Source organism: Idiotropiscis lumnitzeri, chromosome 4 (assembly GCF_059441095.1).
Source record: "Idiotropiscis lumnitzeri isolate Australia: NSW breed Sydney's pygmy pipehorse chromosome 4, RoL_Ilum_1.0, whole genome shotgun sequence".
Classification (NCBI taxonomy): domain Eukaryota; kingdom Metazoa; phylum Chordata; class Actinopteri; order Syngnathiformes; family Syngnathidae; genus Idiotropiscis; species Idiotropiscis lumnitzeri.
Window position 1 is genome coordinate 15,367,199 of NC_142394.1, and position 25,119 is coordinate 15,392,317.

Below are 25,119 nucleotides of genomic sequence, written 5' to 3' on the forward strand. Positions count from 1 at the left end.
CAGTCACACTTGAAGCACAATGTGCTTAAAATGCAAAACACTTTTTTTTAATCTGCAGTTTGGCTTGATATCTGTCCAACAATTTTCATTATTTAAGAGCACAGATCCCACCATGCAGGCGAGTAGATTTCTAATAAATGGCAGAAGCTCTAGCGGCATACGCACTCAATGAAATAATGCAGACGATGGCCAATGTTAAGGAAAGTTGACTCACTCTTGTTCAAATGCAAGGTTTTTGTGATAAAAAAAAACACGACACCAACATAAATCCTTTCTAAATGATTTCCACCTTTCCCGTGACCACATTATCCCCCGCCTCCTTACTATTTTTTTTAATCAATTAAGTTGTACCGTTGTAGGTCACATTAATGGTAGAACTTTTTAATTCATTTATCTTGGCCGTATTTTTTTTATATCACAAAAACATGACATTTCAACTGGGGTGTGTAGACTTTAAATCCACTGTATATAGAGCCGAGATGCGGAATGCTTGCGGCCTTCGCCCTCAGTTAAAGAGGATGAGATTTCAGTCAACGTGTGTCCTCCGAAAATATTCGACGCTTAATCGTGTTTGAAATGCATATGGCCAAGCGGCCATTCTGACGGAGACCCATCCAGAACCAACATTATTCTGCATTCGTTGAAGGTGGAAAGTCTGACTTTTCTGACTTCTGACTAGGAAAAATGTAACAGAGCGGCCGTTTGAACTGGGATGTCTGAGTTGCAAAGTCGGAAAAAATGGGACCCCCAATTCACTGGCCGACTTCACTGTGACGTCACTTGACAATGGCGACTTTCCATGGAGACACAGACTGTGAATGGCAAAACATTATTGACAAGATTATTAACATATATCTATCTATCTTTTTGGATTATTTCAATTATTTAGTTATTTGAGATAACTTGACGGTGCAAAATCTAATTTGCACTGTTGAAGATGTGCCATTATCTCTCTGCATCAAGTTATTTGGTGAAATTAATAAAATGCTTTGAAGATAATATATTTCTTTCTTTATATAAATAAAAGAAGTCATGATGGTTTATTGGAGGTAAAAAAAAATTGTGTTCTGATGAACAAGAACAACAAACAATTTATCGGGCTCAGACACCTTTTTTTGTTTACATTCGTCCCGCGCCCACTGAGGTCAGAACTGGGATAAATCTGATTTTGCCCCTTTCCTTGAAAGTAACATTAATGTCCTTTACTTCACAGGCGAGTGAGCCATCTTATTAATAAGGGGAGTTGAATGACATGCAAAAAAACAGTGTGCTAGTGTAATATGAAAATCTTAATGTACCGTGTGTAGAATTTAGTGCCTTCTAGTAGTAAACTAGTAGAATGCAGTGACCTAAATTTGAAGCATGTGCATTTTGAGCACGCGCACAACAGGGTCTCAGAGAGACCCCACTTTGCAAGACTACCGCCAATTTCTTCAGCGGAGATGCGAGCAAAATGTCGTCATAAAAGACATTGCATGTGTTACACATTGAAGTCATGATGTTGAGAAACTACGTTTGCTAGTATCTGTTGCAGAACAAAACATGGCCTGTAGAGGAGGCACTCCTTATGGAATATAATTAGTGATTACTAGACCAGCTATTTTTAGTAGATGAGCACCGAATAGTTTGTATGTGCATTTGAAAATTAAAAGATCTTGATCTTGTTAAAAAAATTATTTAAGTCATACATCTGGTTGGGTTGAGTGCGATCCCATGTGGCCCCCCAGTACCGCTGTTGAAAAATCATGGCCCCCTTCATCATTTAAGTTGCTCAAACCTCATATAGAGTATAGCTCCAATTTAGATCGTTTCCTTATGCTAAAAGGTAGGATTGTTGCATTAGTTGACTAATTGATCATTAATAATTACAGTATGTGGAACTAATCGTTGCTTTATTGTTTGTTGGATTTATTGAGGCACTTTACTGTTTAAAGAAAAACATGAGGTAAGCTATAAGTAAGGTGAGCGGCATCCAAAAAAAGACGACTTTGTTGGTTGAGTTTTGGAGTCGTAATTTGGGGTTATAATTAATGACTAAACTTTTACAATAGTCAATTCTAAATGTTTTTATGGGGGTTGTCAATTACTCTGATTTTTTTTGCTCTTTACATCTGGGCTTTGTCCGCAACCCATGTGCACAGCAGTAAAAAAACATACAGAGCGGAAAAATTGATTAATTGAGCCTTAAATTTCCCAGTCGACATAAATGGAAAGCACAGTGTTTAGCAAATATTCTAAGAACAAACAAGAAACATCACACTGAATTTAACAGAGCGCTTCCACGAAAATGCAGGATATCTGTAGCTTGTTGTATTTTGTGTTGTGATTGGCCAATGTGGTTTTTCTAAAGGTGACTGAATGTCACTTCAAACCCATCTTTTCTTCGCCAGAATCTCGCTTTAAAAAAAAATCGAAATAAAATCATATGTGACGATTAACCATAAGCAAACCAAAAAAAATCATCCTGAGCTGTGCATCATTAGTCACGGGAGATTCTATCAGCATCGGGGTGTCAAATTAGCAATGCGGTGTTCACCGTGAACATTCATTGCTTACGCAAAACCCGAGAAAATCGAAGGTCATCAAATTTTACCTGAACTCAGACAGTAAACACCGAAAATTGATTACCTGAAAAGTCTGTCTCGTTTGGGCTCTCTAAAGCACCTGAGGCTAACATCATTGGCAAGCTGAAATAAGTTTTACACTTTTAACTACTTGCTGACACTCATGGGGAAAATCGAGCCAACTAAAGATCTCTGCATATTTTGTTTTCATTGAACGCTACCGACATACAGTAAGTAACGGTAGACCATTTTCTCTCTGCAAAATTGGTCAGACTGCGTCTCCTTCTCCATTCAAATTGCGTCTTCTCTACAGATTATGATGCACAGACATGGTATGCGAACGGAGCCGAGACACATAAAGCCACTCTGATGCGTAATGGAGAGCTAATGTGGTGCTGTGTCGCTTGCGGTTCCGAGGAGACAGGAAGCCTCCTCGGAATGGCAGATGCATGCTTATGGAAGCTTATCAAATGTACACACAGGCACACAGCTGGTTTTAACACAGAGGACTGGAAAAATAAAAATCCAAACAGCAAAAAAATTGTGATTCAGCCAGGTTTCTAGTCGGCACACAGTAATCATCATTTTTAATCAGTGTATTTGAATTTGAGTATTACCACAAAATCAACGGCTGTACAACGTCAGTGCTTTCAATGATTGAAGGCCAGCGACATCATAATAAAGCTGTGCATGATTGAGGGCACCTCGTGTTTTTTACAGGATGCACTTGTATCACAAATATCAAGCGCTGGCAACAATTATTCAAATGGCAAATAGGCAGCTTTCCACCTTCACTGCTTTGAATGCCTAAAGCTGAATGATATCCTAAATGGAGTTTGACGCAAATATATCTCCTTCAAATGTTGCCTTCTTTTGCCTCTTTTTTTGTAGGGCGCATCGCAACAATCTTTGTACTAGGGCTGCACGATATTGGAAAAAAATGACGCTGCGATTTTTGGGGAGGCTGCGATGTACATTGCGATATTGAAACTAGAAAAAATTTCACCAGACGTATCAAATTATGTATCTGTGTTTGGGAATACTTTGCTTTGTTTATTATACAGCTCTGGGATGGCCACTTGAGAGAAATACGTGCGCCACGGCATTTTATACCTTTTAGAAGGGGGCGTGAGCAAGACGGTCTGTGTAGTCTCAACAATGTAGAGCATAGTGTAGTGTGCTGCTTTTATGGAACAAACCAAAAGTATTCATGTTCTAAAAAAAAAAAAAAAAAAAAAGAAACATCGCACGTCCTACAATGTGACTATTGCGCATGCGCACATCGCAATCGCAATGTTCAAACGGCATATCGTGCAGGCCTACTTTGTACACTTTGGCAACAACCAAAATGCCATTAGCACAAATATCCATCCATCCATTTTCTGACTTTGAACGAGATGTGGTGCACATCTACACTCACAAAGATTCACCCTCAGATTCACACCAATGGACAGTCTTCAACTATCCCGCCCATTCATTTTCGATACCGCTTATCCTCATTAGACAGGTGAGCCGGAGAACAGAGATAAGCTTCAAATCCAAAACCTCATCATCCCCATACAGTGACTAGTACTCAACAACAAAATCAGCATCTTGGACTTCCAGAAGCCCCCAGTATGCGTTGAGACGTTGAAATCTCCTGGCGGCGGCGGCGGCGGCGACGTAATGCAGCAGACACATTGAGGTGCCACATGAATCATGTGAGCCTCCATCTCCATAAAGACTAAGAACATGGCAAAATCCATAGTGGGCTATATTACGATGCCGTAAATCCGAAGGCATTTGCTTTGTTTTCCAATTTTATGGATCCAGATGCGCACAAAACTGGCCATGTGCAACAACAGCGTCTGTTTCTAGTGCTTATGTTATTTAAATGCCTTTCATGGTCTCCTTGAGAATGCCATCGCTTTATATCTTCACTTTGATTTTCTGTCTCAGTGATGTGTAATCATTGTCATCACTCATCCACAGTGCTGGACACTTGGCAACAGGTTTTCAATGAAAGAGTAAAATTGGAAATGTGGGTCAGCGTGCCCAGACTCCGGAGCAGAAGAGTTAATTATGGGGGGCCCGCGGTAGCTCAGTTACATTGTTTATTGGGGCTCCTTTGCTCGACTCTATTTTAAAGCCTGAGACAAGAGGTCACGCAGGGAACACAGCCTGATGTGGAGATCGAAAAGAACACGAGCTCTCAAGTGTGAAAAAGCCTGTTCACCGCTACACAAGCAAATTCTACCAAGCATTTAACGAGTGCTTTGGACCTATAAGGATTAGGTTCTCAGAGTGGATGACTGTAAATAATGAGAAAGGGCACCTGAAAGTCATTCCTCAAATATTTTAAGGGCTTAAAACACGGAAATGTTTTGCGATTACATCTTCTTTCTTCTTCTTCTTTTTTTTTTTTGTATCATGCAGCGCAACTATCTTTCTAAATGTGGGGAAAAAAATTAATGTATATTAATAGCATCACAACTTAAGCACCTTCTGAAGATTGAAGACCAATGAATTCACAAGGCAAAGGCTGTCTGAATTTGGGACAAGCAAATTAAAAATGCCGACATATTTATTTATTTATTTGTTTGTTCGTTTGTTTATTTATTTGTTGTTTAGGCGGATGCGTAATGATTTTTACAGCAGCAACAACAAAAAACCTAAAACCTTTGCACATGAATTGCTTTGAATGGCTGAAGACCAGAGATATAGAGCAATTGTTGTCTCAATTGGATGCTTTCAAATGTGGCCTACGTATACTTCTTTTTTGTAGATTGCATAGCAATTATTTGTCTATATCAGATGAAAATAAATGCTTTTCAGCATAAGTGTATTGTATTGAATGATATTACAAAGCAAAGGAGGTTGCTCGAATGTGATGCCTTTTATAAGAAGGGCTACTTCTTCTGCTGTTTTTTGCATTGTAACTATTTCTACCTCTACCAACAATGAAAGTATTTCCATAAAATCAAGAGCGTTACACCTTACGTTCTTTGACTAACTGAAGGTCACTGATGTTTAAACGTAATGCCAGTCGTGATTTGTGGCTTGTGGGCTTCTTTTCCAGTTTGCCGCTATCTTTCGAACTCTGACAACAAAGAAGGTGTTCCCACGAAATGTTGTGGTAACAAATGTGTAGTTAGAATTATTTCCGGTGTATAAGTAACACCAGTCTAAAATGCATCATGACAAAACGTAGACAACAAAAAACATAGAAGCCACTCTCGCATTTTTACAGGGAATTTTATGTCACAAAAAAAAAAAAAAACAAGACCAAGAATGCTAGTTAAGCATGCGGCATTTGTCGCGAGAATTTACGACTTACACCACTAGTAAAAAACATAATAACTGAGCAGGATTTTATCTTTGGCAATAATGTGACGTGGGATTCCAGTTAAGGTAGACCAACAAAAAAAAGATTTTATAGAGAATAACTATAGCTTTACAAATGTACATTTTTACTACCTTTATTGAAGACTCTTGATGGCATATGTAGCAAAGAGAAAGCGAGGGTGCCATTTTCTTTTTGAATTATATAGTGTTTCTCTGCTTTTTGTCAAACGGATGTCCGTTGGAACTTTCTGCCGAATTGCGTTAAAAGTGTTTAAACAGATGGCAAGCTAGCTTTTATTAATAGCTTAAGGTTAAGAACAAGCCTTGCAGCCTGCTCAGCAACACGCAGACCAGTTGAGTTCAACAAAAGCGTGACAACCTGTCAAAAGTCAGGCCTTTTTAATCAAAGTAAACCGGTATAATAACAGTTTTGCCACACGCTATTTGGCTAATTGGCGGCTTATAAGCCAAAATATGGCCCAAGAAAGTGGAGTGAAACTGTTATTATATTGTATGCTTTTATTTTGAAGGGCTGACTTTTCACAGGAAGTGTTACGCATGTTGCTTTTTTTGTTGCAGAGCACATTACCAGTTTTATTGCTTGGTGTTGTTAATATAAAAAAAAACAAAAAACAACTGTCATTATGGAATACAACTTCCTGTCTGTTGAAACATTAATACACAGCCAGCAAAATGCATATTTTTTGGTACAAACACTGAGTGGATGTATGAAAATCAGGACAAAATTGAAATGAATGGTGATATGATAACTCGGGCATAAGAAAACCGAAGTTCCACTGTACCTCAAAATCAACAGCTTTTCAACTTAAGCGCTTGCAGACCAAGGACGTCATGAGTCCTTGCAAAAAAATGCGGCTTTCTTTTCTCTTTCTTTCACTGGAAGCCAAATGACTATCCTATTCACACCGCACCGTTTAGCACGTAAATATAACATAAGTAGATAAATGAGCCTTTAGGAGATTAGCACATTCTTGTCTTATTACTTGGCAGATGTAACAAGTGTCTGGGAACATGCTGCCCCAAAGGGGATACGGAAATGAATTTCAAAACGCTAACCCGTTTGAAAGTACATCACGTCAACGGATCCTCCACTAGGCGAAATGTTAAGTGATTCACTTTAGAGAAGTGTCTTTTCTATCACTGATGGTCTCATTAATGTTAACATTTTGGTAAGGGTTGGAAACGTGTGGGCGCTACAGAGGAATAACTTACCATCTAAAACTCGCATTTATAGTTCAACTTTTCAAACTTTTGCATTGAGTTGAAGTGAATTACAGTGCAGACGTCAGTGACAACCGAGGATTAACATGACAGGCGGCTCATGAATGGCTGCAACATGTCTCCAGTGGGCACTGAACAGACTCGTCATGTGTCTTTCCAGTGTAAAAGGAGCTTTTAGGCTGGAGAACACGAAGAAAAGGGAATAAGGCATTGAGAGGGGAATTAATGGGGTGAATCAGACTGAATCATTTCCTCTTTAACAATACGCTTAAGTTGTGCTATTAGCCGCGCGCCCTGCTGTAATCATACGTATTACATTGCCATTTGTATGATAATCACACTGTAATTTCCCCTTGACTCTCAAGTTATCCAAAAGCAGCTTGTCCAAGGATTTCGGATATTCTCTTAACATCAATTCATGCGATTATCCCTGTCGCTCAAACAAGCGAAAAAAAAAAAAAAAGAAAGTTCACGAGTATAATGTTTAACTTGAAATGGAACCGCACTAACAGTACAGTATGCCATTGCAGATAATTGGCTTTCAGATGGTTTTACTTTCAAAAAGTGTACATGTGGAAGACGAAACATATTTTCCACTAACAACACTTTCTTGGTCTGACGAAAGTCTGCTCGCTTAACACACAATGCAAAATACATTAGACAGGCTAAAGCGTAACGATGTCACAATCTTATAACCCTTTAAAGGAACAGATCGGTTAAAATTAATTTTCCAGCATTCGATTAGTCAGTCTGTGTAAGGAATAAAAGTTTAACCAAAAAGGTTTAAACCGATTTAATATCCAAACAATGATATACCCTCCGTGTACGCCCGTATTGGACATTATATAAAAATATCATGAAAGCTGTGGGTAGTTTTCAAAGATGGAAGACCACCTGCAATTAATTATGCGCCATACTGTGAAGTAATGTCAGCATTGGTTTGAGCCATAGGGACTTCAAAAAAAGTGGCGATTGTCCCTATTTCTCCACTCCACGCCAGCTTTACGATCATGCCAAGCAACACCAGTGTTTGGGTGACCTTTACTTTGGCGCAACAGTAACATATGTTGTTTTTACGAACCCAGACAGCTGTTTCTCCCTTTTCTCTCGAAAGACATGTACTGAACTACTGAGGCGCATAACGCCAAGCAGCAGGTTACACTGCAAAAGCAACCCACCAAAGTCCACTACACCTGGCTACAAGATATGGAAAGCAGCTTTTGGCACCAAATGATTGGAATAAATAATAAATAAAACATTGATTCTTTCAAATGTAAGTGTCGAGCTTCTAATGTGAATTCCTCGGACCATGAATGAGGAGGTCACTTACAAAAGCAGACCTTTGAGGGAGAACATAACATGTGAGTGTGCTGCATAAATGCATACACAGTGTGCAGAATATTATTTTTAACAAACCAAGCAGGGAGTCCTAATTATTCAACTGCTACAAAACCTTGGAGTTCAACCAAAGCTTTTTTTTTTTTTTACGTCAGCATTGTCCGAACACCTTATTAGACCTCATTTCAGCCAGCATTAACGGATTAACTTTGCTTTTTCGTTTGGCGTTGTGTGACATTTTCTTTTCTGAAACAAGGAGGGTCATCAGAGTGAAAGGACAACAGGATTTGGTATTGACCATCTTTCTGCGAACAAAACACCTTGATTTCGATTTTCCGCGACTAATGTTGCGCAGCTTTTGAGAACCTGCTTGTGCTGTTTGATGATTTGATTTGAACACCACAACAATAACCGAGCAATCAATGAAATGCTTAACACCAGATTTCCATGTTATATAAGAAGTGGAGGATTCTTTGACAATTGAATAAATATTGACTTCTACGTTAGCTTCTCGCATAGCTGGCGAGCTGCCATACATTTGTTTGTGAACAAAAAGTAGCAAACATTATATGTCTTTTTTTAAAGCTTTAAACTGCATTAGTAGTTGATTTCATTCTAGTGTGGTTCTGTTTATTTCTACGGGTTGATAGTTGGTTAACTTCTGATTAAGTTATATAACGCTCCCTGATGGTCAAGTAGATGGAATTTGGCACAATCAACCACGGCAGCTGGGATTCAATTTCCAGTCAAGTAACCATGTCCTCTATTTTCCAAAAAATAAATATATATATAGCATCGCTGAAATAGTGCATCACTGTTTGTACGCCTCTTTCAGGCAGGCTGACATAGCTCTTTCCATTAATGTGTGTGTGATATGGTTTCCTGTGTGGTGTGCAACGCAAAATATAAAGTAGAGCGTAAACTGAATTTCCCACCTAAGGGATTGTTATGAATGTAACGAGCAACATTTAGAAAAAAAATCTAATAAATTGAATTTCTGCTCCTACTAAATTGTCGGCCCTCAACAGAGCAGATTCCGTTCAAATTTGTAGGTTCTTGTCTGAATGAATATAGTATATTCATATCTATTAATATGAAGCTCATCCCATGGGTTGTTCTAAATCCCCAAAGCATGTGTGGCTCTAATATGTGGGGATTCTTGTCAAGAGGGCACGTCCACAGCTGTGTTACTCGGGTTTCACAGTGATCACTCACAGCGAGCTGTCGAATCCTTCGTAGCATTCTCTTCGTCCAATTAATTAGGGCCTTAATAAGCGCTCTGGGAGGGATGCAACTTGTATCTACAGGGTGGTGACAGAGCCAAAGGCTTCCTTGCGTAAATGAGGCCAAATTCTTGCCATGGTGGCCTTTAATGAGAAGCGAGAAGTATGGCGCTGTCAAGGGAACTTCCTGTTCACTTTTGTTTGTGGACACAGCACAAAGAAAAAATGTTATAAGGGCAGACAGAGCACCACACGGTGATCCCCAGCTATATCGCTTGTGGAACATGTCTGTCTGTCTGTCATGAAAATTCCTTCGACCTGCACAGTGCTGAAATCTGTGCATTGCTTTTTATGGGTTTTTATAGAATGCTAACTGTAATGCCACTTTGAATAGTCGAATTGTCTTCAAAACATGTCAACATGTACATGTGTGTGCAGAGGAATTTCATCCCAGGCACGGAATCGTCCGTCCCATTTTTGGGACGGAGGACGAAGGATGAGAAGTTTTTAAAAAAGGACGGCCTAAGCTAACACAGAAGTGGGTTTTTCATCATTTCAATATCGTAGCGTCGTTAATGTGCTCCCAGCATGCTTTGTGGCACTCGGGATGCAAATTACATTTAAAATAAGTCAATTATATTTCTTCAGTCCTTGTTTTAGTTACTTCATTATTTGCTAGTTTTCTATTGAGTTTGCTGTTATGTAATGATGACGTTTGATTTGATGTGACGTCGTGATCATGCATGATGTGTTGACTCATGACTTGCCTACACCTGTCATTGGGCATGCACGGGCGCATTTTTTTTTTTTTTGGGGGTGTAAAAAGTAAGGATAGAAGTACGTGTTCTGCGCCGTACAGGATTTGCACCATAATTTAGAGCTGACTTCACCTGGTCTAAAGTCAAGTCTACTTTCTGTCACTAATTAGTTTGTGTGGAAGGAGCGTGCAAGAGAAATTGCCCTTTGTTTGACAGAACTCCAGTGAGGCGCAGGGCAGGCAACCAAATTCCCAAACGCGGATAACTAGACTTCAACCGGCCCGGTTTTTATGCAGAGCGCAAATGTCTACCAAAATACTGCCCATAGTATCAGAGGCAGCTGAGGACGCAATTTTGCAGTCTCTCCGTGTAAAAGAGGCTCGAGACATCGAAAGAAAAGTTTTAATAATCACAGTTCGTTCAGATACAAAAGTAGTGCTGAACTTGCGAGTGCCAATTTGTCGGCTGCATCATTGGCTGCGCTTGAGCGATTAATCTTGGCGTGGTGAACAGAGGTGGCATCCTCCCCCCGCATCAAGCAGATGTTGTAAATCCACTGCAGCTCGCACAGACAGGTGCCCTCCAGCCACTCTTTTTTTTTTCTTCTTCTTTTGTCTGCTGCTTCAGTAATGGCACATTTCCTTTCCTGGAACGCTGAGGGAATGAAGCGGCACGCTGTCAAGCTTCTATCATCTCCTCATTACAAGGTTGATACAGTTAAGGCGAGCTGACCAATCAACTCAGAGGGGGGGGGGAGTTATTTATTTTGTTTTAAGCATTATGTTGATGGCCAAGATAAGTGTTTGCAGATGCAGACGGTGAATGAATGAACAATAGTAGGAACCCATGCAATTTAAGGCAGTGGCCTGTAAAGAAAAAAATAAAATAAAAAATAATAACAAATTCCGGGAAATAATAATAATAATAATATTCTCTTTATTAGTCCCACAATGGGGAAATTCGAGATTCGAACCCAGGCCTCCTGGGGAGACTGGGTCCGGAACGCGGCGCCTTAGACCACTCGGCCATCCTGGCAGCCAAATACTCAAATGTCATACTGAGTTTTTCACAAAACGAGCTATCAATTGTACAAATTTGTTTTGTCTTGAAAGGTTTTAGTTCCACGCACTAAATAGTGGCAGCAAACGTAACAGAAAAACAGCAGAGCGTAAAAAAACTTTTTTTTTGTGTTCAAGTGCATGCTTCACATTGTGTATTGCTATTCCCAACTCAAGTTTAAACAGACAAATGCACATTGCGTATTCAACCCAACAAAAACGACATAACTTATGACTACGACTGCTATCGGCTATAACTCTCAGTGCACAACAACATAAATCATACAAACTCGCATGGATGTTGCTGTAGTTATAACTTATCAGGCAAATGTCTATTGAACACAAACGGTGCAGCAACACATCGACGGACAGTATAACAATACTCAAAGGCATACAGTATATTATTTATCCTCTGTGATAAAAAAAATTACAAACGCTTACTGAGTCATTTAGTAGTAAAATTATTTTTGTATTATGTATGTCTGTATTTACTGCCCCCTAGTGGCCAAGGCATGGACAACTAAAAGACCACATTGTGAATGGGCATTGAGGCATGAAATCATGATGTACAACTGTTTCTATACATTCTATTTTCTTATACTCATATGTTATATTAATTACAATACTGTAGAGTTCTATTTTTAAAAGTGGTTTTGAGTTACAAGCATGGTCACGAAACTAATTAAATTTGTAAACCAAGGCACCACTGTAATCGCTTTGTTGCATTGAGCACGGCTGAGGTCTTGACGGTTCTTTTCTTTGAATGTACAGAAAAAAAGTTTGTCTTTTTGTTTTTTTACTACAGTCAGATGCATGTGGTTTTAGTTGTTGGGTAGCAACAACTGCTTTTAACACCTGCTTTGCCTCTCCATTCTGTGTCGGTATCGTTTTTTTTTAAGAGCATTGTCTGGATTAAGCTCATTTGTTATGTAAATATATGCATTATCTGCCAGTGCTCTTCTCCTTTAAATCAATCTGTACCCTCATTAAAGTGACTGATCAATTAGGATATACTATTCCCTAAGGAAGATCTGTTTCTCCTTTCAGTCAGCTCCGTATCTAAGTTCAATCCATTGCTTAACCGTGTCTAAACAAATCTATGTAATTTTTTAAGAGGAATAATGCAATAGTAGAACCCCGATGGATATTTAGATACATTGTTAGGATGCAGCATTTCTTTTTGCTGTCAGGTTCCATCTCATGGAATTGAGGCAAGACAAATGACCTGTCACGGTTCGTGATCTTCTGGCCATGCGGGCATTTCCTGTATTTCCCATTTCTACAACATAACAATGATTCAATTTATTTCACGCAAACAGGCATTTCCAGACATTCCTTTTGATTGCGGCCACACGCGTCTTTCGCTGATTTGATTAACAGAAGAGCTCCTCCTGGGCATAGGAGGCTGCAAATTAATTTCTGTTTGAAAAGTGTTTGCAGCTGCCATAGTGTACGTCCCGGCTTGGGAACACTGGTAAGGAACTATTGCATTATCTCGACTGAGCCTCCGTGGTATTTACTTGTCTGTGCATGTAAACTAACACTGCAACTTCAATATAGTTGGAGGCCACAATGACTTTTTAATGAAATCACATCAATAATGCAGCATGTACACATATCAAATAGTGCTGTTGCTGCCTGCATTCATCCTGACTGTCATGAAATCTGTGCAATGAAAAAAGGCAGCCGCATCCATCGTCGGGCAAATGAACAGCTAAGAAGCTTTGAGGTCGACTCGTAATGTATAGGTTTCAAGATTGTTTACGCTTCGGTCTTGTGTTGCGCAACATTTGTAACCCAGCTCTGATAACATATAGCAGGGGTAGTGTAATAGGCTAATGTTTATGGAAGCTTGGAATTTTAGTGATGGGGGAGGGCGAGGCTATAAAAGCCAGGATGTAATATCACTGAGGGAATGATAAAGCTACCTCCAGCAGCTGTAACGTCGCAATTCTAAACCGATTGTCTTTAAACTCTCAAGAAGACTGGCTTTATTTTAAAGCAAGAACCTTACTGATTTCAAATAAGATCATGAATGGGATAGCCAAGGTAGCTTAGAGCAACTACCAAAGGACTAAAAAGCAACATCAGACAGAAGCTACTATAGCATTATTTGAAACAGGAGTTGACAACATTCAGAGGGATATTTAAACAACAACAAATGATTGTTTTTCACATATCCGATGATGGATGCTTTTCATTTGATTTGCTTGGATCACATTTCAAATAGATGAGCACAATTTTCAACTTACTCTTTAATGGGAGAAGCCCAATTGATTTGGAATGATTAGAGCAGCGCAAGTCGATAACTCCGGTTTCTTCCCACATCCCAAAAACATCTTTTTGTGTATACAACATGTTCCCTGTGATTGACTGTTGACCAGTCCAGGTTGTACTTTGGCTGCCAGGATGGCCGAGTGGTCTAAGGCGCCGCGTTCAGGACCCAGTCTCCCCAGGAGGCCTGGGTTCGAATCTCGAATTTCCCCATTGTGGGACTAATAAAGGGAATATTATTATTATTATTATTATTACTTTGGGATAGGCTCCAGTTACACTCGATTCTAAGGAGGACAAGTGTTATAATAAATGAATGGATAGGCTTCCTGTGTATAAATGGTCAAGGCAATCCATAATAGTTTCACTGGTCACACTTAGTTTCCATTTGGTAAATTACAGTGCCCTTTAGCCATTTATATTGCGGTTATTAATATGAATCAAAGAACAGGAACATGTTGGAATCTTAATTTTACAATTTCACTTTAGGAAAACATTCATTTTTCCATCAATGATTTTTCTACAACAGTGGTTCATTACATCCTTGTGATAAATAAATAAATAAATAAAATAAAAAATGAGTGTCCATATGTACCGGTAGGTCCAAGAGTGCAATGAAAATTCTCATTTCACACTCAGCTAACCTGGGGAAGGGAGAATGTCCTTGGACCTTTTGTCAGAACCCCTCTCAAGAATTCCCTTCCATCTATCATCATGAAAATCCACTTAGAAGTAACAGTGTCCAGGAAAGAAGTGGCGCTCGAGCTTCCTCCGCACAGGGGTTAGGCTTGCCTGTCTGCAATAGTTTTTCTTAGTGGGAAGAATCCGAGATAATGAGCTTCAGTTTCCCTCGATTTCACAAAATACTTTTTTTTTTAAGCAAAGCCATTTTCTGTCGCCGTGCCTAGTGATCAAGATCGATGTTTGCAGTACCTTATGAAATTGGTTTGTGTGATACTACCTCTACTTGCGATACGGCACATTTCCATAAAGATGTGATATGAAGTGAAATAGAATTAGCTATTGTTGGCGCTGATAACAGTACTGATACTTATTTACTGATAAAACATTTTGAGAAAAGGAAGACAACATTATTATTGTGGTTGTAGTGCGCAGTGTGTCTTCAATGCAGTTGAAAATGTCTCGCATGACGTTATTGGCTGCATCAGCGGGTCAAAATAAAAATCCCACACGTCGCAAAAAAAATAACCATATCTCCTGATTCAGGCAATCAGAGTGTCGCTATTGTTTTCTGATTGTCAGTTGTCTTATGTCAGTCATTCAAAGTTATTATGGTTGACGCAAAACAATGAAATGACTGAAACTAATAAAATAAAATAAAATGCCTTCACAAAACCAAAACAAACTCAAACTAAATCTTACATTTATGAAGCTAACTATTAATATTGCAAAAATGTCTTTCGTTTTCATCTTTGTCAATTAATATCATGCGTGAGCTTTCGGAATTCATTTTAATGAAAACTAAAAAAAGCCTTTGCAGAAAAAAAAAGCTAATAAAACTAAGAAACTTGTTCAAAAAACAAATTAAAGCGAACTTCGTGATTCAAAATTTGTCTCCATTTAAATTGTCAGTGTGTGGGAGAGCTGCCCCAGCTCCTTCCTGATTGGTTGCCAATTAGTTATTGGTTTCAGGTGTATCACCAGCCGCACTCAATTAAATACCACAATCTAAAAAGGTCTCGGTTGCTGTCTGAGGTGGCTGGCTGTGTGTCGTGTGTCATGTCATGTCATGTCATGTCATGTCCTGTCCTGTCCTGTCCTGTCCTGTCCTGTCCTGTCCTGTCCTGTCCTGCCCTGCCAAGTGTGTTAGTCAGTTCCCGTACCTTTGTGTGTGTTTCGTACAGCTTTGAGTAAGGGGCCTTTCGCAATGTCAATCTACGATTTATTCATTCCTTCAGTCAATTCATCATGAACCCTCACAATAACTATTTAATTCATTTGTTTTGTCATCTCATTAGTGTGTCACACTAAAGGCATTTGGGATTCGGGAGAGTAAAGTCCAATGTTCGTGGTGTCGGGTGTCTCTTAAGTCGGCCCCCTTTGTAGTATTGTGTTGTTCCTCTGATCCCCACAATCAAGGGCACTCGTTTACCACCAGACTTCATAGCGCAGAACTTTTAATCCCATCCAGCTCCCACACTTATGTTAGTTACAAAACAGCATTGGTGGAGCAGCACAGCCAGTCAGCAACTGCCCATAAACATGTTTTGACAGCAATAAAAAAAAATGGCTGAGCCCATGTTAATGTGCAGTTGTTCTATATGCTAATGCAGGCAAAACATTTCAGAGGTCGTGGGTTTGATCCCGGGTTCCGGCCTTCCTGTGTGGCGTTTGCATGCTCTCCCCGTGTCTGCGTGGGTTTTGTCCGGATACTCCGGTTTCCTCCCACATTCCAAAAATATGCATGGCAGGTTGATTGGACACGCGAAATTGTCACTTGGCGTTATTTTGAGCGCGGAATATTGTTTGTCTTTGTGTTCCCTGCGATCGACTGGCAACCAGTTCAGGGTGTCCCCCTCCTTCTGCCCGACGAGAGCTGGGATAGGCACCAGCACCCCCTTGTGAGGAGAAGCGGATCGGATAATGGATGGATGGCTTATTATTACAGGTATTACACGGTGCTCAGTTGAGCCAGCAGCCTGTGTGTTCGGTCACTGGTCAGCGGTCCGCCCTCACAAATCGGAGACTTGGTGGCGGCATAGCTCATTGCTAGAGTGGTCGTTTCCCAACCGGGAGGTTGTGGGATCCATTGTGACCATGTCAAAGTATCCTTGATCAAGATACTGAACCTCCAGTTGCTCCTGATGGTATGTCATCAGCACGAAGCAGCAGTTTGAAGCACTTTGAGGTTTACCATAGGTTAGATTCCCAAGTTGGTTGGAAACCGCAAGGGTAAAACGCCACCATTACACACATCCGATGCCAATAGTGTATGAATGTGCATCCCAACGCCGTCGTCAAAAAAAAAAAAAAAAATTAAAAAATACAAGGTCGCTCGCAAGAGGTTGGCTGCTTGTAAACTAGATCGTAGGTCCCAAAAGGTTGGGCACCCCTGACATAAGTGACAGCTTGAGGAAATAGCAGTGGGGGAAGTCAGACACTGGATCCTGCGTTTTACTATCACTGTCGATATCACACGATCATTGAGACAGGTTCTGAAACCAAACACCATCCTCATGCCACTTTTTTAGCCAATAATGTTGAATAAAATGGATGGTTAGGAAGATGTAACAAGGAACGTTTCCTTCATTAAAGGGGAAGTCATGTAACATGATATGAATATAACAATATGTTGAATGTGCCCCCACTAGCCTGAACGCGGCATTCTTATTAATATTGCATTTGTGGAATATGAATAAAGACGTGAAATCACGACCAAACCCAGAAAACAGATGAACCGTGATTTGCCGTTTACTGACTTCATAGGCACTATGGTGTCATTGTCAGTCGACAGCAAGTGGCAAAATGGCCACGCCCAGAGATGGATAAAAGCAGGTGATTTTTAACACTTAATTCATATTCCACAAATGATAATCAGAAAACCGTGTTTAGACTAATGGGTCCGCATACAACATATTGCAGTCATTTTTTTTCCTTGACTTCCCATTTCAATTTCAACCGCTAAACCCATCTGAACTCAACTGCAAAGTGAAACAGCAGAACTTTCCTTAGCATCTAATAACTTCTCAAGAAAGACTAAAAGCCAGGTGGTGCAAGTGTGACAATATACAGAATCTCCCAAAAGTGAATACAGGCCTCACATTTTGGTAAATATTTCACTATTATCAATTTACAGGACAACACTGAAAAAGGGACTCTTTCATACAATGTTGAATAGTCGGTGTTCAAATTAGTGTAAATGAACCACCTTCTTCAAAATAATTTAACACACTGCCATTAATGTCTAAACTGCTGGCAACAAAAGTGAGTACACCCCTTGGTGAAAGTGTCCAAGTGGCGCCCAGCAATCTGGAAATTAATGGCAGTATTGAGTAATTCTGAGGAAGCAGTGCATTTATATTCCGCACGCTATACCTGGACTACTTTTCATTATTGCAAAATGTCCTTTCTTCAGTATTGTCTCATAAAAAAATACATAATAGCATGTTCACAAAAATGTGAAGGGTGTCCTCACTTTTGTGAGCTAGTGTTCCTTGTGCCTCCCTATCATTTCCCTCCTTTTCTTCAAACATATTCCATCACGGTCAAATAAATGGAGGCGCTTGACAGTAATAATAAGGATGTGACATGCTTTGCATCGATGAGTGTCACTCTTGCTGCCAACTTTGTGTAGTGATTGAAGTCATTACATAGGCAGGCGATTATGCGAGGCATTGAATAATAACACCGTGAAAGGTCAGAGCAGTGAAACGGACATCGGAAGAATGCGTCTCCTGCAGACTTTGCAGCCTTAATAATTGAATACTTTTTAAGGGCTCTGACTGGGGAAGCAGAAGAGGCTTTCCGTCTCGAAAGCTTTTAACTCCTCTGTCGCACAACGAGTGAATGAATGTTACTAAGCTGCTGTGTATTGATAGATGGAAGGCTCATATCCTTGATAGAGCTTTAGTTCCTGCTCATGAGACATGCACAAGGCCCTTGTGGTCTCATAATCAGCTATGTTAAAAGTTCAGTAAAGACGTACGGTAGTATAAGGCAGGATGTTTGCAGGATATTGCTGTTTGTTCAAATTCGACAATAGTTTAAAGGGGACTTTTTATTCCGCGTATAAAAAAAGATGTGTCTCTGGAGTGCCTGCCTGCCCCCCCATCAAGTTTAAAATGACACAATCGCGTACAATTTTGTGACCTTTAGTGAGAAAATGTGTCTGTGAGTGGGTCATTCTGAATTTATGCCGTATTGTGGTGTAACAGTTTGACCATGAGTCGGCAGTTATGCACAGCAGGGACTTTTTGTGTCTGCTGCATGTGCCACAGGATATTGAAAAGCTTGGTGATGAAGTACTGCCTCCCTGAGTGAAAATATGCTTCTACTGTCTTTATGGGAGTTCTCAGTTCATTCAATTTGAAGTTCAACAAATCGCCACGCCCTTGCTCCACCTGTAGTTGTGATGTTAATGAAAGGCACACTCAACAGTAGAGGTTGGCAGGCACTCCTGATGCTACGCATACACGCCCAGCTTGTTGGAGACCGGCAGAAGTGGAAGTCATGATCTCGCCACAGATGCCCTGTCTACAAAAATACAGCCCCTAGTGTCAAATTTGGGTTCACCAGTGAGGAAAAACTGTCATATCAGAATCCCACAACACTACATTACATTACCCACAAACCTCAAATTGCGGAAGTGTATTAGGTATTATATAATTTCCTGGCAGTGCACATTTTATATGGAGCTAGATAGTGATGATAAGGCATAAAAGAAGTTAAAAATACACATAAAATGTCAGTTTATTATCCTGTCATGCAACTATGATGCCACCTGCCTCCGGTGTAATTCATGACAAATGCCTTGCGGGAGGTCAAGCCAATATGCTTGCTAATGGCGTGCTCCATTGTACTTATCTATCACCATTACTGATACAGGTCACATCCCACAATGTCGAAGCCATAAAATGAAAAAAAAAATACAGTTTGACTGAAGCTGGGTGGTGAGACACTAAAGATCCATTTCACATCGAGGTACAGTGCATGACACATCATGCCACATAAAAATGCATTGAAATGATTCGAATGAGCCAATGTGCAATGTGAATTTAATGAGAGCTCACTCTGTTCACTGTTTGGCGTTACGATCATGGGGCAATTGCTGTCTCTGAATGTTCTAAACTCCTGTTTCCATGCCAGCGTCAGCCCAGAAAGCTAACATGCTCAAATCAAACATTGGCAGTTTACAGAGTAGGACTTTCTATTTTGTCTTCATTCACGTTTCAATAAGACCTGCCACCCTCCGTTACTGTTGCTTAGTCCATCAAGCTTTCAGCACGCCGCTTCCACTGTGTGCACTTTTTGGAGTACTATAATTCATCCATCCGTCCAGCCATTTCCTAGAGCGCTTATCCTCACTACCCCAACTGACATTGGGCTGTTGGTGGGGTACATTCTGGACTGCTTGCCAGTCAAACGCAAGGTACATATCGACAAACGAATGCTTACCTTTTGCAGGAACTGAAATAAGATTTGATCACACTTAAAATAGATAGTGCCACACTTGGTTCATTTATAGATTAGGCTGAAGGGGTGAGGCGCTGCAAGATGAAAATGATGTAAAATGAAAAATGTGTATTCTGAATTTGACACAGAAAAGATTGTTGTTAACGACTTTAGAAAATGTGACTGATTTAAAAAAAAACATCAGCGAGTGTATAAAATGAGGCTTCAGACTTTCAATGCGACGTGCAATGGCAATTAATTCCAACAATGAGGAGCTCTAAAGCGGGCATGCAAGCTGGAATTTTTCCCCTACTTGCACTTCTGCCTTTCTCTCTGAGACTTGCGTGCACTCACAGCCGACAATAAGGCACTCTATAGTTGCCATGGCAATGTAAAGCCACAGTCCAGACGCTATCTGTCACATCATACCCCCCCCCCCTTTGCTTTTCTGCATGACATCTGCACAAACACTGAAGGTGAGTTTTTATATATTTGGGAGCATTTCAATGGTCCCCGTTTTAGCCATTGGGGAAGGAAAATCTGGAAAAACTGAAATGGTGAAAAACTGCTTTACCATCTGTACTATGTTTTACAATCAGTCTTTACACATTTTCGCAAATTATCTTTACACATGCACATAATGTAATTCAAAGACCAATATTTTGGTGATTTGAATGACATACATTTTACCTCAATAATATAAAAATTTTGAGTTAATTTTTGTGGGGAAAAAAATCCACAAAATGAGTTCCTGCACTTAATATTGATTTATTTTTTAGGAGTTTTGTGCCGTCCTTGAATGATTTTTTTTTTTTTTTATGTATGAGAGCCCTTTGCAATGGAAAAAAAATACAGTATTGTTAGTTGTTTTTGTTTTAAAAAAAAATATTGTTGCGTTAGGCTAGTGCAGCTTTGATACATTCATTGAAAAATGAATGATAAAAAGGGAACTATGTTAAGAGCATTTATTTTGCACATGCTCATATGTCTAAATTTGAAATTGCAATTTTAATACTAGCTATGCGGATGACTCCATAGCTTTATCCAGATCCTGGATTTACTGTTACCTTAATCAGAGTCTGCTCACTACAGCACTGTGATTGGCCAGTCTACGTTTGAGGGATGCTGCTTAGCAGCTTGAAGAGACAAGTAGGTTGATCAACAATTAGTTCCACAAATTTGTCCGTGGTTACATTTTATTATGCCTACCAAACCATTTTGAACACAACAGTCACCTTTTACTCCCATTGGAACCTCTTGATAAAATTTGGTTGTGAATTGTCTACTTTTTGTCATTTCACTTCCGGGGACTCCAGGAAACTTATCTAATCTAAAATAGTCACACGCTCTCCAGTTTGTGCTTAATTCCGTATAATTTACAGATTCTGTGCAGATTTGTCAACACGCTCGCCGGCATACATTTATCACACAGATAACATCGAAGCTCGCCTCGCAGACTACTCGCCGTCGGATCTACTTCATTTTTCATAACAGCAACTGGCAACAGTAAGCAGCTTGAACCCTCCATCCCGCGCAATGCAGGATCTGACCCTCCACTTGATCAATGTCTGTACATCGGGACCTCCCACAGTTTTGAGTTTCAGTCAACTTGAATGCAAAACTAACGCAATTCAGTTTGATTCATGATGTTATTAAATGATTTTAATATTTGCACTGCTAATTGATTTGGGCAGATAAGCTAATTATTGTGAAGGAATACATTTTCAATGAGGGTTGACATATGCAAACAGGAATCTGCAGATTTGCTCTTGGGTGGAATGGATTCCGTGTGTGCCCTGTGACAGGGTTGCCAGGGTGGAAGTGCCATGATGCTTTTTAGGACAAGTGCTATTGAAAATTGATGGCTGGGCTTCCAGGCATCTGGCTGTTGTGGAATTGCTAAATTGATGGGGAAAATATGATGATAAAATGTTTAAAATATTAACATTTGTAGGTTAAATGATAGCCCCTACTGAGTTTTTTTTTTTTTTTCACCTGAATGGCTGACAGGCTCAAACGCACATATAGCCCAGGTGCCTCAGGTTGCCCACCCCTGCATTGGTGGCTTATCTTATCCAACACATGCACATGTGGCTTGCTCTTTAATTATTTTTAGCAGGTACGACATGGACACACTTAACAGAAAATGAGATACACCGCTGTGGACTGTTGCCCCCCCCCTGTCCCCCCCCCCCCCCTAAGAAAAATCAATCGTGCTCCCTCTTTCAATTACATAGAGAGCAGGTGTCACTTTAATGCTGCATGGGGATTGTTTACCGGAATAAACAGCTCAGCACAGCATAAATAATTACCACTGTGTAATAACAATAAAACAGGGAGTCGATCGAATCAGTTGCAATTCATAATGCAGCAGTTTGAAAACAAAAAGTACAACCAAGAAAAGAAAAACAATATTCCAAAAAAATAAAACAATGAAGAAATGCAAATGAACAAATTAATTAGATGTTTTGTTGCGCGTTTTGCATTCCACTTGCGGCTAAATTAAAGTCATGTTAGTAACTCAGTCCACTTACCATAAGTTGTGATATGGAGAAGATAAAGCCCCCACAGGTCCATCTCTCTGCGACAAATGAGGATTTCCCCCCCCCCTTTGCAATAAAAAACGCGTGGGAACTTTCACCCTGACCGTGCAGTTAGGCGAAGAGAACTGGGTATCCACACACTCGCATTATTATGAATAATAATATTGTTGCGCTTAAGAAAATGCGACGTAATCTCCCCAAAGCCGTCAGGTCGTCGTTCAGTCTCCTTTTAAGGTGGTACGATCCCATCAGTTGATCCGAGTCAGTGATTGCTCGTTGCGCATTTGGAACCGCGCGTATTAATGATGAGTGCAAGTTGCAGCGCGCGCTTTCTCGTCTACAGGCTGTGTGTCCGAGTGCGAGTGGAAGTGGGAGGGAGGGAGGGAGGGAGAGTGGGAGTGGGGAAGCTATAGCTGTCTGCTGCGAGTCGAGGTGGCCCGGCAAGTTGCGCTGAAGAAGATAAAATAAATGGAGGAAAATTTGCTTTCTGCCAAGAGTCCACTGGCCACAATATTAGGTACACTTGCTGCACTGTCCAATAACAACCAGTGCAAGAGTTGTTGTATTGAAAAGTATACCTAAAAAAAAAAAGAAAAGGAAGATTGGCTCGACTGCAGGTTGCAGAGGTGTTCAAATGCACCACGCCACACTAAAAGCCGTGCCTAATATTTTGGATCATTTATTGGATTTATAGTGTCAAGTAAAATTAAACATATTTCTACAGTGGGTGGGAAACATTCCGTGGCAGGCAAAATCAGTTTCAACCATCGTCATACATGCCGCCAGCTTCAGACTTCAGCTCAGTGAGCATCTGAAGTAGGTGTGGGCGAACTTTTGTGCCGAAGGGCCATATTTTATTTTTAAAACAGATGACGGACCAAGTCATTCTAGATGAAGTGTAAATTAAAACGGAAATTGAAATGTGTATTTAAAGTATGCCAATTTAATAATAGTAACGAATAGAGGAATTCTCATGTTACACCCTAAATAGTCCCTAGGTGTGAGTGTGAGAGTGAAGGGTTGTTTGTCTAAGTGTGCCCTGTGATTGGCTGGCAACTGGTTCAGGGTGTAATCTCATGTTAAATTGTATTATTTAGATATGATTTATTTTCAGGATAAGCGATGTGGATGATGACACGATGGAAAAAAAGTAAAATTGTATTTTAGGTGATTTCTTTAGCGAGTATGCGGGGCAAGGTTTCACAGAAAAAAAGAGCTAAAAGGTGAACAGTGAACCGTGAATATGTCATTTAGTGTTGTTCTGTCAAATTGACTCTTTCTGCGTGGGTTTTTGTAGCTTTATAGAGAAAAGGCTGAATTCTGTAGTTCGTTATCACCACATCAAGGTCCTAAACTTGACAAGAGTGTTTGAGTGGCAAAGAGGTGATTGGGTTCGTTTAAAAGGAAGCACAAGGTGAGGCTGAATGCCTTAGCATATTTGGAGGTGAGCCGTGGTCTTACATGAACTCGGAGGGAAAATTAAATACACTCCCACACACACACACAAATACCTCCATGAGATGAAGTGGACTTCTCAGAAGAGGCAGATTTGGGGCAAACCTATTTCAACGTAGGTTTCCAATGCAGTTTTGAAGCCTCACAGTCCAAATTCAGGCTGACAGTTCACCTCTAATTGGTCGTACAATGATATGTGGGCAGTCTTCTTTTAGTGGGATCCATGGCTCGGTCACATAGTTAGAGGTGCTGAGCAGCCCAGACTGACCATATTCACCTTCATGTTGGCAACTGCAAATACATTTTTAAAATGGTGTGGTTTCATCGTGCAAGTTTTGGCTCACAGAAGAACAACAAATGTGAAAAGGTGAATTTGTGTATTCCATTGCTTCTAGCAAATCAAGAACTTCGCACCAGATGATAGTGCCTCTTTTCTTACTTGGTCGAGCAGATTTCTTATTGTGACTTGAAGGGCTGACCAAGACACAAATGAACACAATAACATTAGCTTACCCTGTTGCTGTGCAGTGTGATGCATATTTGCTTTTTTTTTTTTGTTTGTTTACCTTTTATGATTACTTTTCAGTTGTTTTTTTTTTACATATGTTCCATAATTCACTGGGATAAAACAATATGGCAGATGATTTATACTCTCCTGTAATGCTAAAATGCCACACGATGGCAACAAACACCTGGACAATTTGGAAAGTAGTAATTAGCGGCATGCACATATATGTTTAAGTGACGCATTATGACTGTTTAACATCTTTGTATATTGTAAAGGAGGACGTTATTGCTCATATGATCACAGTTAGTGGCACATTTTTGGATTTTTTTTTTGAACCATTAACATAAGCAAGTGTTAAAGATTTCAGTTCCGGACGATTCTTTGCTATTTGCGATAGGGCTCTGTTCCCATTACTGTGCTCCACAGTCTCCACTTTGTTACAGCTGCCCTTAGTCTCCTAATGGTTGTTGTTGTATCAATCCAAGTGATGCAATAACAAGGGCGTGTTTTTTTAATATTTTCTTGCAGTGCCATTTTGAAGTTCAAAACCGAGCCTTGTAGAGCTAAGTTGGCACTGGACAGTGGAAAATTGTCATCGGTTACACCTGAGTGATGAGTACCGGCACATTACTTCTGAAAACAGTTCTGGATGTCGGTATGGATAATACAGTATCTGGAAAATGCATTTGTTGTTAGTGCA

The 25,119-nt window shown here is 40.0% G+C and overlaps 1 protein-coding gene across 2 annotated transcripts in view; it reads right to left on the minus strand.

Annotated features, from left to right (window-relative positions):
- Window positions 1-22,893, minus strand: part of gfra4b (GDNF family receptor alpha 4b) — a 38,737-nt gene extending 15,844 nt beyond the window's left edge. For both annotated transcript variants that reach the window (XM_088293893.1, XM_088293891.1), the window contains exon 1: window positions 22,448-22,893. In XM_088293893.1, the coding sequence (XP_088150019.1) occupies window positions 22,448-22,490 (43 nt within the window). In that variant the 5' untranslated portion in view covers window positions 22,491-22,893. The remainder of the gene's footprint in view (window positions 1-22,447) is intronic.
- Window positions 22,894-25,119: the final 2,226 nt, after the last annotated feature.